Here is a 17,814-nt window from a genome sequence, read left to right as displayed (position 1 = left end):
CCTGCATGGTAGGCTGGTCTGGAAGGTTGGGTCCCATGGAATCCAGGGAGAGCTAGTTCAGTGGATTCAAAATTGGCTTGGAGGTAGGAAGCAGAGGGTGATGATTGAAGGTTGTTTCTCGGAATGGAGGCCAGTGACTAGTGGTATGTCACAGGGGTCGCTGTTGAGACCCTTGTTATTTGTTATTTATGTAAGTGATTTGGATGCGAATGCACAAGGCTTGATCAGTAAGTTTGCAGATGACATGAAATTAGGAGGTGTTGTTGATAGTGAAGAAGGTTATCGTAGAGTACAGGCGGATCTTGATAAGTTAGGAAATTGAGCCAAGGAGTGGCAAATGGATTTCAATACAGATCAGCGTGAGCATTTTGGAAAGTCAAACCAGCATAGGACTTATATTATGGTAGGACACTAGGGAATGTAATGGAACAGAGGGACCTAGGAGTACAAGTGCATAGTTCATTGACAGCAGCATCACAGGTAGACAGGATGATTAAAAAAAAGTGTTTAGCATGCTGGCCTTCATCAGTCAGGGCATTGAGTATTGAAGTTGGGACATTATGATGCAAAGTCATTGGTGAGGCCATACTTGGAGTACTATGCACAGTTTTCGTCACCCTGTTATAGGGAAGATGTGGTTAAACTGGAAAGAGTGCAGAAAAGATTTACAAGGATGTTGCCAGAACTAAAGGGCCTGAGTTATAGCGAGAGGTTGGCCAGACTAGGTCTTTATTCCTTGGAGCGTAGGAGAATGAGGGGAGACCTTATTAGAAATGTTTAAGATTATGAGAGGTACAGATATGGTAGTTGGTAATGTTTTTTCTTCCCCAGGGTAGGAGAGTCCAGAGCTATGGGGCATAGATTTAGGGTGAGAGGGGAAAGATTTAAAAGGGACCTGAGGGGCAACTTTTTCACGCAGAAGGTAGTGAATATATGGAATGAACTCCAGAGGAAGTGGTTGAGGCAGGTACAATAGTATGATTACTTGGGTAGGTACATGCAGGGGCGCGTCGTAGAGGGATATGGGCCGAACGCAGGAAATTGGGACTAGCTGGGTGTGCACCGTGGTCGGTATAGACTGGTTGGGCCGAAGGGCCTGTATCCGTGCTGAATTGCTCTATAACTCTTAAGATAGAGTCTTTTTCCCAGGGTGGAAATGTCAAATGCTATGTGTGAGAGAGGGAAAGTTTAAAGGAGATGTACAGGGTAAGTTTTTTTTTTGCAGAGAGTGGTAGGCGCCTGGAACGTGCTGCCAGGGATGGTGGTAGAAGCAAACAGTAGTGGCATTTAGAGGCATTTAGGTAGGCACATGAACATGCAGGGAGGGATATCGATCATGTGCAGGCAGATAGGTTTAGTTTAACTTGGCATCATGGTTGGCACAGACATTGTGAGCCAAAAAGCCTGTTGCTGTACAGTACTGTTCTATGTTGTATAAGTAGTAGCTAAGATGGAGGTGCTGAATATCTGTTCCTCCTGTGTTCAGGAATGTTGTCCTTATCGTACACAAAAAAAACGGTGAAATTTAGTTGATTCTTATACTTTTGAACGTGTGACTTAGATTAATCTGGAAAATGCCATCAAAAAATTTATTATCTTTTCACCTATTCTATGATTCTGGTTTTTTTTAGTTTTGATTCTGATCATTTGCAGTGAAATCTTCAAATGTGCAGAGCACGATGCATTGTGACACTGATTCATTTTAATTACAGGGAGGAGAACACTGTTATTATCATGGCAAAATTCAAGGAAATGCTGAATCCTCTGTGGCCCTTTCAACATGTTATGGACTACAGTAAGTTGCATGACACTTAGAATTTTTGTATTTAATGTTATTATTAAATTGACTTGATCTATTCTCTGGAAAACATAGAAATTTCAGGAGAAGCATGGTGTTGCAGGAGTCCTGGCTCTGATGGTTGTGGAGGGGAGGTTTGTTTGAAAAATGTGTGTTTATTTAAGCTTTTAGTCGGGGTAGGATGGGGGAGTGATCAGGAGCTGTTTGGATTTTTGATTACTGCTGTGTGATGAAGTAGTTAGCTGTTGGGGATATTTGTTGTTATCCTAGCTTCTGTAATCTTTCTTGCTTGGATCTATTATTTCATTAACAGCTACTCTTATGAGTTTCTGCAGATGGAGGGAAACAAGTTGGAGTTTCTGGGGGTAGCAAAATAGAGTACAATTGGCACAGTCAAAAGGGACAACAATTACTGGAGCCTTGTACCTTCTACACTGGACCCTCTGGTTACACCGGTGGAGGATATTCTAGGGTTCCTTGTGATTGTCCACCAACATGATGTACGTCCTCCAAAAACGTGGACACACCATTTATAGCACTTTTCTGGGGTTGCTATGCCTTTACCATGGAAGATCCAAGACCCCTATGGAGGTTTCTAGGCATGCCTTCTTTACTTTTAAGTTGTAAGGCTGTTAGTCACCTTCCTTTACTCGGGAATTTTATTTACAATGGAGGGAGCTTATGAAGATGTCAGTGAAAGTACAAGTTTGACATGTTCTTTAAGACTTGCAAGGGCAATTTAGTATTTGGTGTACTTTGATGTCAGAGAACAAATTTAGAATTGCAACTATAAATAGTTACATTGAATTCTTGTCCATTTGGAACATTCAGAGATCTATGAACATCATGCAGAAATGATCCTAGTGGCTGTATGAATTATAGTTCAGAAATAAATGTGAGTATAAAGGAATATTTGAGAGTTGTGGTATAGAGTCATAGAGTTGTACAGCATAGAAACAGGCACTTTGGCCCATTGTGTCTATGCTGACCATTGTGCCTATCTCTAGTAATCCTACTTCCCTGCATTAATTCCATATCCCTCTAGGCCCTGCTCATTCAAGTACCTGTCAAAATGCATCTTAAATGTTGTTACTGTTCCTCCCTTCACCATCATCCCTGGGAGCTCATTCCGGATATCAACTATTTTGTGTCGGAAAAAATTTACCCATCACATCACCTTTAAACCTCCTCCCTCTCACTTTAACCATATACCTCTAGTTTTAGAGACCCTTGCCATATGTGAAGCAGATACTGGCTAGCTAGCTTTATTGGTGCCTCTCAGTCTCCTTCGCTTTAGGGAAAGAGACCAGGCCTATCCAATCTCTCCTTATAACTCAAACCCTCCAATCCAGGCAACATCTTTGTAAATATTTTCTGCACCCTCTCTAGCTTAATCATGTCCTTCCTATAACGTGCTGACCACAATACTCCAAGTGCTGCTTAATCAATGTTTTGTACAACAGTAACACGAATTCCCAACTCTTGTACTCAGTACATTGGCCAATGAAGGCAAGCATACCAAATGCCCCATTAACCATTCTATCTACCTCTGTTCCCATTTTCAGGGAACTGAGTACTTGTAGCCACAATCTTTTGGTTCAACTGTGGTAGGCTTTCGTGTACTCCAAACCGAATAAGCAGTATTGTTATGTTTTGATAGTGAGGAAGGTATAAATTTTTTCTTAACTAACTTCACAAAGGTAAATCACTGCAGATGCTAGAAATTTGAAATAAACATTGAAAATGCTGGTAATATACAGCAGGCAAGGCAGCATCCGTGGAGAGAGAACACAGAGTTAATGTTTCATGTATCTGTGTCAGATTTTATTGATAAAATGAATGAGTACTGATGAATCTCTAGATATTTTTATTGCACAGCAGTACAAGAGTAGAATTGTTCTTGCAAGTACCAAATTATAAAGGTTTGTTATGAGAATTGAAAAGTTGAAAATCGTTACTATTGCACAAAGTTACTATTCATGTTTGTGACGTTTTCCCTGTCTTTCTCCAAGCATAATCTCATAATCCTGTCTCTAGCGAATACAGAATCATAGAAAATGTATGATACCGAAGGAGGTCATGTATCCCATTCTGTCTGTGCTAGTTGAAAAACCTAATCTAGTGCCACCTTGGTACATAGTTCTTCACATCATGGCTCTTCATGTATGTATCCAGGTATTTATTGAGTGTTATGAATGTTGAGATGGGAAGATTGATCTATTATGAGAAATTAAGCAGACTGTACCTATACTCTCTTGAGTTTAGAAGAATGAAAGATGATCTCATTAGAATGTATAGAACCTTACAAGGCTTGACAGGGTACATATAGAGACGATGTTTCCCCTGGCTGGGGCGGCTAGAATTAGGCATCGCAGTCTCAAAATAAAAGGTCAGTCATTTAGGATAGAGGGTGATGAATCTTTATGATTCTCTATTTAGGAGGGCTATAGGTACAATTTCTGCGTATATTCAAGACAGAAATGAATAGATTTCTTTATATTATGAAAGACCAGGAACGTGGGGTTAGTGCAGGAAAGTATGTATGAGTAAAGGATCAGCCATAATCTTACTGACTGACAGAGAAGGTACAATGGAGCAAATAACCTAATTCTTTCAGGAAGTGAGTTCTAGTCTCTAACCTTTCTGGCGTTTAAAAACTATTCCTCATTTACTTTAAATCTATGCCCTCTCAGGAGCTTTGAGTCCTTTAACTAAGGGAAACAGATCCTACTTATTAATTGTATCTAAATCCCTCATAGTTTTATATAGCTTAATTAAATCTTCTCTCAGTTTGCTCTAAGGAAAGCAGCTTCTACCTATCCAATTACTCCTTTCACCAAAAAAGTTTCCAGTCTTGGCAACATTTTCGTATATCTCCTTTGCATCGTCTCCAGTGCAATCACATCTTTCCTGTCATATGGTGAACAGAACAGATGATGTATTCAAACTGTGATCTGACAAGCATTGTATACAATTGTAGCATGACCTTTCTAACAAAATTATTTTTTTAAAATGTTCAAGATATGGTGCTTTTTACCTTCCTTTATCCATCGTACATATCTGCACATGGTACCTCTGATTTCACCTTTAATTTGCTGTTTAATTTCATTAATGAAATCTCCAAACCCCAGAACCTAAATAATTTGAACTGTGAATAAATATTCTGCTGTAACTAAACATTCTGAAAAGTGTAGATTTATTTTGGCATGCCACGGTGTTTAGATTTTTAATTATTTTCTATGGTTAATTTTAGCTATTTTATACAAATTAAAAATTGTGTTTATAAACTGTAATATGAAGTGTTTCAGTTTAATTTCTTCCAACATAGTACTCCAAGAAATTCTGTTGCTCTTGTGCTACATGATGGAAATTTATGAAAATGCAAACAGGGTCCTGCTCTTGTTTAAGTTAGATGCGAAAGAAAAACCGCATGTCCACAGGGTCTGCTGGGCACATGCAGTGATGCCAAATGGCATGTAACATAAATTTTGACAGCACTTTCACAAAATTGTGTACAAGGCCCATGTGTACTGCAGGCCTTGCACTCCATAGCAAGCTTTAACTAGCATAGTGACTGCTTTGATGGTAATTAAAGGGGGCATAATTTTGCCTCGCTTACTGCCAGGATTTGAGGGCCAGTTCCTGTTAAATTCTCTTTTAGATGTTTCTCTTAGAAGCTATACCCCTCCACCTCCTAACCAGTGTCCTCATGGCCCCTGATTACCTCCTAGGCCACCCTCCCCGAAAAAAGCACCCTTCTCTCACCCCCATCCTGGGTTGATTCTGTCTGACCAGCTAACCTTAACGCAGACCAATCCATCCCCATAATTCTTTCTCTGCCTCCACCCACCTTCAAGCATGATAGAATTTCACTACCGGCAGGTTTTTGAGGTGGGGGCGGGGGGGGGGGGGGGTGGCGGGAAACGAAGCCCCAGTGTCTCACAGCGGAATGCCAACACATCTTACCAGGCACTGTGGAAATTCCAACCCACTACACTAATCCAGCAGCAATCTTTGGAACTGTGTTTGGGAGAACAAGTTGAATAGATTACTGTGAGAAAGCTGAATTGATAGCAGTAGATTCGGTTATGAACCCAGGGTACTTCACAAAGCTTGGCACTTGAACCACATATGTTGATTCAGCTCCTTCGCACTCTGGTACAGTGTCTTGTCTAAGGCAGTTCACTAAATGATGTAATCAACAGCTATTGTTTAAATAAAGAGGACCGATTCAGCAGTGCTGTGCACAGGGAGAGCAGGTGCACAACTGGCAGAATGAGAAGAAATGAAGACTCTGCAGCAGTTTCTTAAAGGGCTGCAATTTATTGCCCTTGTGATAAGGGTGAGTGAGCTCAATGCCTTTTGCACGTTTTGTGCCGGGGCATTATGAGGATCCCAAATGTGATACAAAAATTTGTAAGTGTATTTCATTATTGAATGGAAACATGACCTGTAATTCCAGGTTTGATATAACATTCTCATTGGCAGCCTAACAAGTATGTGGGTCATTAGATAGTTAGCAAATAGGCATGATTCAGTACTGTGGGAGATCATTCAGGCGATCCTCATAGTATCTTTCGTCATCGTGAACGTCCATCAGGTGAAAATGTGAGGCACAGTTTAGAAGCCTTTGGGAAGTGCTGAGTTATGACATAGTTAATGGTCAGAGATGATATAGGGTTTTAGAGGCATCTGCTGACCACTTTTCACACCAGCAGGTTAATAAGGAAAAGATGAAAAAAAATCAGGGTAAAGTTGATTACGTTGTATGTTTCCATAGAGCAAATCAGAGTGGACGTATCTAAACAGCTGATGCATTTGTGAGGACTTTGCTGCAGGTTTATGCTTTGTCATATATCACATATCTGGATCACGTATCCTATCAGTGCAATGGGCTTTGTCAGTTCTTTCTTCTCCCTTGGACCAGTGCTCAGCATTGCAAGTATTCTCATCTCTTTCCCAGCAAATGACATAAAAAAAACTGACCATTGTTTTCTACTGATACATTACTCAAAATGATGACAGCTGTACATCCATTCTAAAATACATGTGTATAGCAGTGATGTAGCACTATGACTTCCTGGCAACTTGACACAGGCCAGCATTAAGTATGAAGCTGGTTGACAGGTATCATGTTGTGACATGGAATCTTGGAGCTTCATGTTGGTACATGGGACATTTGGCTGGCCTTGCCTTCCCTTAAAATGGGATCATCTTCTGCTATATTCTGCAGAACACATGAGATCTGCCTGTCACTTCTGCCAGCCATATGTCGAGCAGCCTTCACAACAGGGTGACCTTCAGTTGTAAACACAGCAAGCCTTTTGGCAATGATCTTATGCAGCAGAACATCTACTTCACTAAATTGTCAGGATGGCAGTATTCTCCCACTTTGTTTCCTGAGTCTACCTACTTCATGCCCAGTGTTGTGTTGGATTTGCGTTTAGCTCCATTTTTGGCTATATCTCCCTCCCTGCACTCTCTGTAAAAGGTGAAAGCCAGTTGCTGCCTGCACAAGTGAAAGGCTGTGTCAAGGATATGGTTGACGTTCATGTACTCTTGCTACATCTAACGAGGCCTGATACAGATAGCATATGCTTTGAAACATGCACAGCAGAATTTTAAACAGAATTTAGATTGAATGTCATAAGATCAGTTCAGATGAAGGAGGCACTTCAGCTCATTTAATTCATTCCTGAGATTCCATTACAAACTCTACCCATTCTCATCCATTGCATAAATGAGTCGTGAAAGTGCATGTAGTGCCTGAGGTGCAACCTAAGCAGGCCATTGTCCAATTTCTGTAAGACCTTTGGAGATGAAAATTCAACTAGTTCGGCTGGAAAATCCCATCTTATTTTGTTTATTGCCACTTCACAATTATTGGACATGGTGATTGACAAGTTAGCTTTTTTAATTCATTACTGGGATGTTAGGCATCATTGGCACCAACATTTATTGCAAATCCTTTGAAAAGCAATGGAGAGACTGCAGAAGAGATTCACCAGGATATTGCCTGGAGTGGCCGTAGCTATAAAGAGAGATTGGATAGGCTGGGCTTATTCTCGCTGAAACACAGGAGGCTGAGGGGTGACATTGTAGAGGTTTGTAAAATTGAGCGGCATAGATAAGATAGACAGTCAGAATTTTTTTTCCCCAGGGCAGGAGAGTTTAGAACCAGAAGGTGCAGGTTTAAGGTGAAACAAATTCAAAGAAGATCTGAGGGGCAAGTCTTTCCACACAGAGGGTGATGAATATCTGGAATGAGCTGCCAGAGGAGGTGTGGAGGCAGATACAATTACAGTTTTTAAAAGGCGTTTGAACAGGTACTCAGATATGAAAAGAGTAGAGGGATATGGGCCTAATGTGGCAAATGGGATTAATGTAGCTGGCCATCACGGTCAGTGGGGGTGGAGGGTGCAGAAGGGGCCATTTCTGTACTGTACGGTTCTATTGTTCTTTGAAAAGATTTTGTGGAGTCGTTGTCAGGGGTGAAAATGGGCTGATACAATGGAAATAGCTGGCACTATGATTGCTTTGTGACTATTGTGCTGGAGGGAGTGTAAAGGAGGTCCACCAGAATGTTGCCTAGATTGGAGGACATTAGTTGTGGAGAGAGATTGGATAGACTGGGTATATTTTCCCTAGAATGAAGGAGGCTGAGGAGTGACCTGATAGAAGTATGTAAGATTATGAGAGGCATAGATAAGGTAAATGGTCAAAACTTTTTTTCCCATGATAGGGGTATCAAAAATAAGAAAGAATAGTTTTAAGGTGAGTGGGAGGAGATTTAAAGTAGATTTTGGGGGTAAGTTTTTTCTTAGAGGGTGGTTGATATCTGGAATGCACTGCCAGAGGAGGTTTAAGAGGTATTTAGACAGACACTTAAGTAGGTAAGGTATTAAATGGTACGGTGCTAATGAGGGCAAATGCGATGAGTGTGGATGGGTAAAAAGCTCAGCGTGGATGTGGTGGGTTGAAGGACACGTTTCTGTGCTGTATGAACCTATGACTCTAAGACCATACAAGTAAGAGATTTTAATCATCTTCAACTCTGCCCACATTCCCGAACTATTCTATGGATGTGGTGAAGGTTCCCAGTGTTGTTAAGTGGGGTATTCCAGTATTTTGACCCAGAAATATGAAGGAGCAGTACTATACTTACTAGTTAGAATGATTGGTGACTTGGAGGGAAACCTCCGTTCTTGTCTGCTTGTCCTCAATACCTATCTAGGTGGTTTAGGTCATAGTTTTATAGGTATGAATACCCTGTGTCTCTTTTAGGTCTTTGATGTTCTGGTTATAAAAACAGATGTGCAAAAACCTAGGTGACATTCTGCTGCAGTGCTGAGGGAATGCTACCCTTAAGGTTCTGTGATATGAATGAGGTATTAAAATAAGGTTCTACCTGCCATGTCAAGTGGACATAAAGCATCCAATGAAAAAAATCTGTTCCTGGTGTCCTGGGTAACTTTCATTCCCCCTCAACATTTTCAAAACAATTGATGGTATAAACGTGTGATTTGATGGTGGCAGTATACTGTAGTCTGCTGTTGCAATTGACTTACATTGGAACAAATATTCAGAGGCAGGAAACAGTGCACTGCCTCTACTATATAGTGGACTTAGTGCTACCACCTGGGCATGAATTACGAGGCAATTATCTGATCACTATCACACTGCTATTTGTAGGAGTTTGCTGTATATAAATTAGCTGCCACATCTCCTGCATTACAAAGTGACTACATTCAAAAATAAAACTATTTCATTGACTGTGGAGTACATTGGAATGTAGAAAACAAAATTTAGATGAAAGTTCTTTTCTATTTCTCATTTCCTTAATGATGTTTTGGGCAGTATACTCTCACAGCTGCCAGCTTTTGCTCAATTACTTTGAAACTCCTCGTACTTCATAAAAAGTTGTATTAGTTGACTGTTCCTTCGTTAGTCAGTACCCTGTTTAGCACAGTGCTGCAGGGCAGTGTTTGGCTATGGCGCTTTTGATGCAGGGAAGAAAATTACTTTAAAAGAAAACATTTAAAAAAAAGAAAAAGAATTGTTTAAACTTACCAGCTGAATGGTTGACCAATGAAGAGATTTGTGCTCAACTGTTCCTCCTATACCTGAGAAATGCTCCGTAGGAGGAAGAGGCAGGCAAGACAGTTACCCTATGGTCTCTCCAAAAAGGAAGTCACAGCTTGGCCCATTTCCCCAGTGGAGTGAGCCACAGCCTGTGTAGCGACTCACCGGCCGGGCAAGCGAACCGGCTTGGCAGTCGGGTCGCACGTCGTTGGAGTGGCAAAGCCCAAGATGGCGGTGGGCCTTCGTCTTCCCCGAGCGACAGGGAGAACCCACGCACGGGAAAGACTTGATGACGTAGCATATACGTCATTGCCATTTGGATTGGGCGGGAACAGTCTCTCTTAAAAGGCCCACACAAGGCAGGAAAATAAACCAGTTCTTGTTTGGAAACCCTTCGATTAGCGTCTTGTTTTTTCACATCGCGGTAGCGACCGCTACACCTGGTTCATTTCCACGGGCTCTTCCACCTCATCTGCTACTGCAGCAGTAATGTGTTTGAGAGTTCATTTTTGTCAGTGTACAATGTATTTTGTAGTAGGTCTCATTGTACATTCAAACGCATTCAAATTGCACCTCATGTCTGATTAGTGGAAATTGAATGGCCAATTAGGAACTCACATTTTTAATAATTCAGTTTCGAGAAATGGATGACACTGGTATGACCGGGTTCCTTAAACTTGAGAAGGTGACACTGGTCCACTTCCTTGAAGGGTTGCAGTCTATTATTAAGGGTGCTATTCACCCTATAATTCCACAAACATAGGACCAAAGTAACAAGTCAATGTCCTGGAAAGAAATGTGGGAAGAACTCTTAAAATCACAAGGAGAATCTGTTAACATTAATTTGCTTAAGATTGAAGGGTTCTGGCACTATCCACACCAGGGCAAGTGTGCTGGAATCAATGAGCTGGGAAGAGGCAAATGTTCTTATTCATATTTCACACTTTTATCAAGCAGCTGAAATATTTATTGTGACTTTTTAACTAAAATAAAAGGTTAATGTGTTATGTGTGCCACTAAATACTTAATAAGTCTTTGCTAATGATACAGATTGTGCCTCATTTATTTCCCACTGATTACTTGCTCAAGCTCAGTCGGGGGAATGTTTCTATATCCTAGGTTAATTTTTGCATTGCTTCCATTTCTGAATGGAGTTCCCTAACAGGAGTTGTTGAAAATGAGCAGAACTTTCCAGCCCTGTGATGTGACTGCAGCATCTTTGAAGAATGAGAACCAAAGCCAAGAATTTACTCTGCACCATAGATTGCCATGTTTTTTTTATATAGTGAAGGAGGGAAATCAGGTTAGAGAAGCAGAAAAAAGTTGAGTGTAAACACAGGCTCTATGATGGGACAGATGAGGAAGAGTAGAAGACTTTCAAAGAGATTTTTCATGGTGATCACAAAAGTGTATTCCAGTTAAAAGCAAGGACAGTAAGGGTGGGGAGAGCCTGCCTTAGACAACTAAGGAAATAAAGAAGGCATCAGGCTAAAAGCTCATGCATACAAAGTTGCCAAAAGTAGTGGGAAACTGGAAGATTGGGAAAACTTTAAAAAGCAACAAAGAATCACTAAGCAAGCAATAAGGAAAGGGAAGATAGATTATGAAATTAAACTAGCACAAAATATAAAAACAGATAGTAAAAGCTTTTATAATTATATAAAGCAGAAAAGGGTGGCTAAAGTGAACTTAGGTCCCTTGGAGGACAAGAAGGGGCAATTAATATTGGGCAATGTGGAAATGGCCAAGGCCTTGAATGATTTTGTGTCGATCTTCACGGTGGAGGACATGTCTAACATGCCAAATAGAGATGTTATGGATGCGATGGGAGTTGAAGATGTCTATACACTCGCTGTCACTAAAGAGGTAGTGAAGAGCAAATTAGTGGGCTGAAAGGTAGACAAGTCCCCTGGTCCTGATGGAATGCATCCCAGCGTACTGAAAGAAATGGTGGAAGTTATAGTATACACACTTGTGATAATTTACCAAAATTCTCTGAACTCTGGGCAGGTCCTGGCAGATTGGAAGACAGCAAATGTCACGCCACTGTTTAAAAAAAGAATTTAGGGAAAAGGCAGGTAACTATAGGCCAGTTAGCTTAACGTCTGTAGTCAGGAAAATGCTTGAAGCTATCATTAAGGAAGAAATAGCGAGACATCTGGATAGAAGTGGTTCTGTCAGGTAGACACAACCTGCATTCAGCAAGGGCAGGTCCTGTTTGACAAACTTACTGGAGTCCTTTGAGGATATAATGAGTGCAGTGGATAGAGGGGAACAGGGGATGTTGTATTCTTGGATTTTCAGAAGGTATTCGATAAGGTGCTGCATAAAGGACTTATCCGTAAGATAAGGATGCATGGAGTTGGGGGTAATGTATTAGCATGGATAGAGGATTGGTTAACCAATAGAAGGCAGAGAGTTGGGATAAATAGGTGTTTCTCTGTTTGGCAATCAGTGGTGAGTGGGGTACTGCAGGGGTATGTGCTGGGCTCACAACTGTTCACAATATACATTCCCCATTTGGAAAAGGGGACAGTGTAGCGTATCTAAGTTTGCTGATGATACTAAATTGAGTGGAAAAGCAAATTGCGCAGAGGATGCGGAGAGTCTGCAGAGAGATTTAGATAGGTTAAGTGAGTGGGCAAGGGTATGGCAGATGGAGTACAATGTTGGTAAATGAAAAGTCATCCACTTTGGAAGGAAAAATAGAAGATCAGATTATTTAAATAGTGAAAGATTGCAGCATGCTGTTGTGCAGAGGGACTTGTGCATGAATCGCAAAAGGTTGGTTTGCAGGTGCAACAGGTTATCAAGGTGGCAAATGGAATGTTGGCCTTCATTGCTAGAGGGATTGAATTTAAGAGCAGGGAGGTTACGCTGCAACTGTACAGGGTACTGGTGAGGCCGCACCTGGAGTACTGTGTGCAGTTCTGGTCTCCTTTCTTGAGGAAGGATATACTGGCTTTGGAGGTGGTACAGAGGAGGTTCACCAGGTTGATTCCTGAGATGAGGGGGTTAGCCTGTGAGGAGAGATTGAGTCACCTGGGACTATACTCGCTGGAGTTCAGAATAATGAGGGGATCTTATAGAAACATACAAAATAATGAAAGGGATAGATAAGATAGAGGCAGGAAGGTTGTTTCCACAGGTAGGTGAGACTAGAACTAGGGGACATAGCCTCCAGATTTGCAGGAATAGATTTAGGATGGAGATGAGGAGAAACTGCTTTTCCCAGAGAGTAGTGAATCTGTGGAATTCTCTGCCCAGGGAAGCAGTGGAGGCTACCTCATTAAATGTACTTAAGACACAGATAGATTTTTGAATAGTAGGGAAATTAAGGGTTATGGAAGAAAAGGTAAGTAGGTGGATCTGATTCCATGGCCAGTTATCAGCCATGATCTTATTGAATGGCAGAGCAGGTTCGATGGGCCAGATGGCATGCTCCTATTTCTGATGTTCTTAAGTAACCATGAAACCTGTTTGTTTTCAAGAATGCAAGCCAGCACCAAAAAAAAAACCAATTCCTTCAGTAACTGCATTGCTGATGGTCCAGAAGCCTTGGCACCTCCTAGCTAGGGCCAGTGGAGTGGACAGGAATAGTTTTTGTCAGTTTGATAAATTTCCTCCTTGCATTGTTTTGGTGCAACATATTGGATCATGAATAGACTCTGTTGTGACCAGTTCTCTGGGCTTAAACTTTTCTTGCAACTGCTCCAACTTTAGTGTTGTCTAAAAATGCTAGTTTTTTTTGGGGGGGGGGGGGCACTTTTAACATGACCCACTTTGGGCTGAACAAACTTATCCTCTCGTTTTGGTGTATTAGAAACTTGTTAGGCTGCTGCTGGCCATGAATTCCCTGTTTTGCATTTCAAGCAGAGGGGATAATGCATTATTTGTCAGCACTATAAGTATTATGGTAGTTCTTGGAAGCCCCTAAGCAGTTACACACACAGCCCATTAGAACAATTCTGGGGAACTTGGCTTCATAAATTGCAATTAGAGGGATGGGATCTGGCAGTGTCCATGCTTTTCTTTCATTAATGAAACAGAAAGCTCTGAAGAAATTCAGAGTTCTTCTTAATTTATCCTCATTTGCCTGCAACAGATGGACTGAATTTTTGTTAAGGTTGTCCCTATCAGTCACTTTATCTTGTGCTGCTCTAAATTGATCTAAGTTTTGGGGGGCAAGCAGGAAATCGATACATAACTCACTTCCTCACACCATACACATTATTAAAATTATTTTTCATCTTCTATCCTCAGTGGTTTCTTTCATGATGGGAATTATACTTACTTGATTGAACCAGCACCAAGGAATGAAGAAAATTTATTGGTGAGTTTTGCTTTAAAGATTTACATGGAGTTAAATGAAATAACAATGTTATAGTACACAGTCTTTTGCTGCCTTTTTCTTAACCTCTTCTGAAATCCTCTTAACAGAATTACAGGTTTCACTTTAAAATAACAGTCCAACCTTCTTTCTCTAGTAAAGGTTTAAAGAGTTTGCCAAAACTTTTGGTTCATTTCAGATCTGTAATATAAGAGTTTGTATTTATGGAGGAAAGAATTGTTGATAATGGACAAGAACACTTAAATGCATGTTGCCAACTCTTGCTGTTACCTTGTAACATTTCTTTCTGGCCCACCTATGCCTTTATCCTTGATGGCACTATTTCTAGTTGTGAGATTGAGAAGTGTGCTAGACCAGGAAAACTGAAGTGAAGGTCTGCCAAGTAGAAATGCAGTTGTGCAACAGGCAGCAGTTAATGGGGATTAATTTGGGCACCAGCCAGGTCCAATTCTGCAAGGTAGGTTGAAAGTGGGGAAGGGGTTAGGTAGGAGAGAAAGTGCAGCAGAAGTCAGAATTCAGACTTTTAAAAAAAAAGGATGAACCAGTAAAATGGGCCTATGATATTTAATTAATCCACAGAATGCAGCTGTCACTGGCAAGGCCAGCCCTCTGAAATGGCCCAATAAACCATACCATTATATTTGCATTCAAATAGAGAAAGAATAAAACTGAATGGACTACCTGGCATTGGCCCAGGCACTAAATTCCAATGTAGCAAAGTTGTTCACAGCCCAGTCAATGTTGCAAAGTCCTCCCCACAAACATCTGGAGACTGGTGTCTAATTTGGGAGAACTGTCCCATAGACTAGTCAAGTAACAGCCTGACAATCATTATAACTGAATCATATCTTACAGACAATGTACTGGTCTCCTCCATCACAAGCCTTGGGTATGTCTAGTTCTATCAGCAGGACAATCCACTAGGGTAGGTGGTGCAGTAGTAAAAAGGCAGGAAGGTGTAGCTCATGGAGTTTTCAACATCAATTCCAGACCCCATGAAATCTCATGGCCTCAAGACCAAAATGGGCAAGGAATCTCCTCCTAATTGCCACCTACCATTCTCCCTTAGGTGGTCTTGCAGGATGAACAACACCTGGAAAAGAAACACGAAAATAGCAGGGGTGCAGAATGTATTCTTTGGGATGTTCATTGTTCACCTCCAAAAGGCTTGAGAGCATTGCCACAAAAGCAGCTGGCCTAGTTCTGAAGGACATAGCTGCTGGGATGGATTTGTAGCAGAGAATCAGTTGGTTTAACATGATGACCAAACCTACTTAACCTTCTCCTCCACTATTTATCTGTGCAAATCCATCTGAGCAGGATTAATTGTTAGGGGTGACTGCCTCTCAGTCCTTGTGGAGACAGTCTGTCGTCACACTGAAAACACCGTCCATGTTGTGTGGCAACAAATTGTGCTAAATGGGATAGATTCAGTAACAAGCTGGCTTCTCAAGGAGGACATCCATGAGGCATAGAAGACATTAGCAGCAGAAGTATATGCCACCAGAAACCATAACCTCATGGGTTGGCATATTCCTCACTCTACCTTTACTATCAAGCTGGGACATCAGCCCTGGTTCAATGAAGAGTGCAGAAGGGCATGCCAGCAGCAGCACCAGGCATACCTGAAACACTTGAGGTGCAAGCCCGGTGAAGCTGCAGTATAGGACTACATACAAGCTAAACAGCAAATAAAACATTGAACATATAGAGCTATATGACCCACAGCCAGTGGATCAAATTGAAGCTCTGCAGGCCTAGCATCTCCAGTCATCTCTGGTGGGGGTGATCAAACAGCTAACAGAAAAAGAGGGTCCAAGAACATCCCCATCCTCAATGATGGTGGGGCCCAGCATGTGAGTACTAAAGAAATAGCTGAAGCATTTGCAATTCATGCTTGGTCAAGTGCTGAATAGAATGATCCACCTTGGCTTCCTCCAGAGATCCCTACTGTCTCAGGTTTTATTCCCTCTGTATGGTATAAAGAATAGGTTCAGAACACTGGATACAGCAAAGGCTAGGCAACATCCTAACTGTAATACTGAAGAGCTGCACTCCAGAACTGACTGCATTTCCAGCTAAGCTGTTACAATGCACTACAACATGGCCATCCACCTGACATTGAGAAGTTTTTTTCAGTTATGTCCTTTTCACTCTGGCTAATTACAACCCAAACAATCTGCTGTCAATTATCAGCAAAATGATGGAAGCTGTTATCGATAGTGCCATCAAGCAACTTGTTCACCAATAGCCTACTCACTGATGCCCAGTTCAGGTTTTGCCAAGACTACTCAGCCACAGGTATTATCATGGTCTTGAGCTGAATCCCAGAGGTAAGGTCAGAGTGACTGCCCTTGCATCAAGGCAGCTTTTGAATAGTGTGGCATCAAGGTGCCCTGGTAAAACTGAAGGCAATGGGCATCAAAGGGAGAACGCCATTGGCTAGGACCATACCACATACAAAGGAAAATCATTGTGGTTTTTAGAGATCAATCATCCCAGCCCCAGGACATCACTGCACGAGACCCTCAAGACAGTGTATTAGGCCAAACCATCACCAGCTGACTTTATAAATAACCTACCTTCCATCACTGGGTCAGAAGTGATGGAAATCATGGTTGATTGGACAATATTCAGACTTCTGAAGGCAGTTTCACTAAAGTTGTAACAGGTGTCCACTGCAAGAGCAGCCTTTTCAGAACCAGTAGTTAATAAAGAACAGCATAATGGAAGAAGGTTTAAGTTTGGAACAATGTTGAGTTCCTTGTTTTTAACTCATGAATTGGCCAAATTAAAGTCAGTGGAAATCACTTTTAGCTTAAGATTATATAATGCAGAAATAAGAGTATTTCACACATGATGTCTATCATCCTGCTTTAATCCTAACATGTTACTTGTCATTTCTCACCACCCTGTTCTTCATCACTTATGGCCTCAGAACAGTACAGCACCCTGCCAACCATAATAGCACAAGATATAGGAGCAGAATTAAGCCACTCAGCCTATAGAGTCTGCTCTGCCATTCGATCATGGTTGGTTTATTTTTCCCTCTCAACCCCATTCTCCTGCCTTCTCCCCATAACCTTTGATGCCCAAACTAATCAGGAACCTATCAACCTCCGCTTTAAATATACCCAATGACTTGGCCTCCATAGCCAGCTGTGGCAATGAATTCCAGAGATTCACCATCTTCTGGCTAAAGAAATTCCTCCTCATCTGTTCTAAAGGGACATCCTTCTATTCTGAGACTGTGCCCTCTGGTCCTAGACTCTCCCACCACTGGAAACATCCTCTCCACATCCACTCTATCCAGGTCTTTCAATATTTGGTAGATTTCAATGAATTGCCCCTCATTCTTCTAAACGCCAGCAAGTACAGGCCCAGAGCCATCAAATGTTCCTTGTACATTAACCCTTCCATTCCCAGGATCATTCTTGTAAACCTCCTCTGGGCCCTCTCCAATGCCAGCACACCTTTAGATATAGAGCCCAAAACTGCTCACAATACTCCAAATGTGGTCTGACCAATGTCTTATAAAGCCTCAGCATTACATAGTTTCTTTTATATTCTACTCCTCTCAAAA

The 17,814-nt window shown here is 41.4% G+C and overlaps 1 protein-coding gene across 8 annotated transcripts in view; it reads left to right on the top strand.

Annotated features, from left to right (window-relative positions):
- adam22 (ADAM metallopeptidase domain 22) overlaps window positions 1-17,814 on the top strand; it is a 232,200-nt gene that overhangs the window by 86,203 nt on the left and 128,183 nt on the right. For 7 of the 8 annotated variants that reach the window (XM_052015804.1, XM_052015808.1, XM_052015807.1 and 4 more), the window contains exons 5-6: window positions 1,713-1,795; window positions 14,144-14,213. In XM_052015804.1, coding sequence (XP_051871764.1) covers window positions 1,713-1,795; window positions 14,144-14,213 — 153 coding nt within the window. The remainder of the gene's footprint in view (window positions 1-1,712; window positions 1,796-14,143; window positions 14,214-17,814) is intronic. The other variant, XM_052015810.1, reaches the window with a different exon arrangement.

Source organism: Pristis pectinata, chromosome 5, assembly GCF_009764475.1.
Source record: "Pristis pectinata isolate sPriPec2 chromosome 5, sPriPec2.1.pri, whole genome shotgun sequence".
NCBI lineage: Eukaryota > Metazoa > Chordata > Chondrichthyes > Rhinopristiformes > Pristidae > Pristis > Pristis pectinata.
The sequence above is the reverse complement of the archived record's forward strand: the minus strand, read 5'-3'. Positions and strand labels throughout refer to the sequence as shown.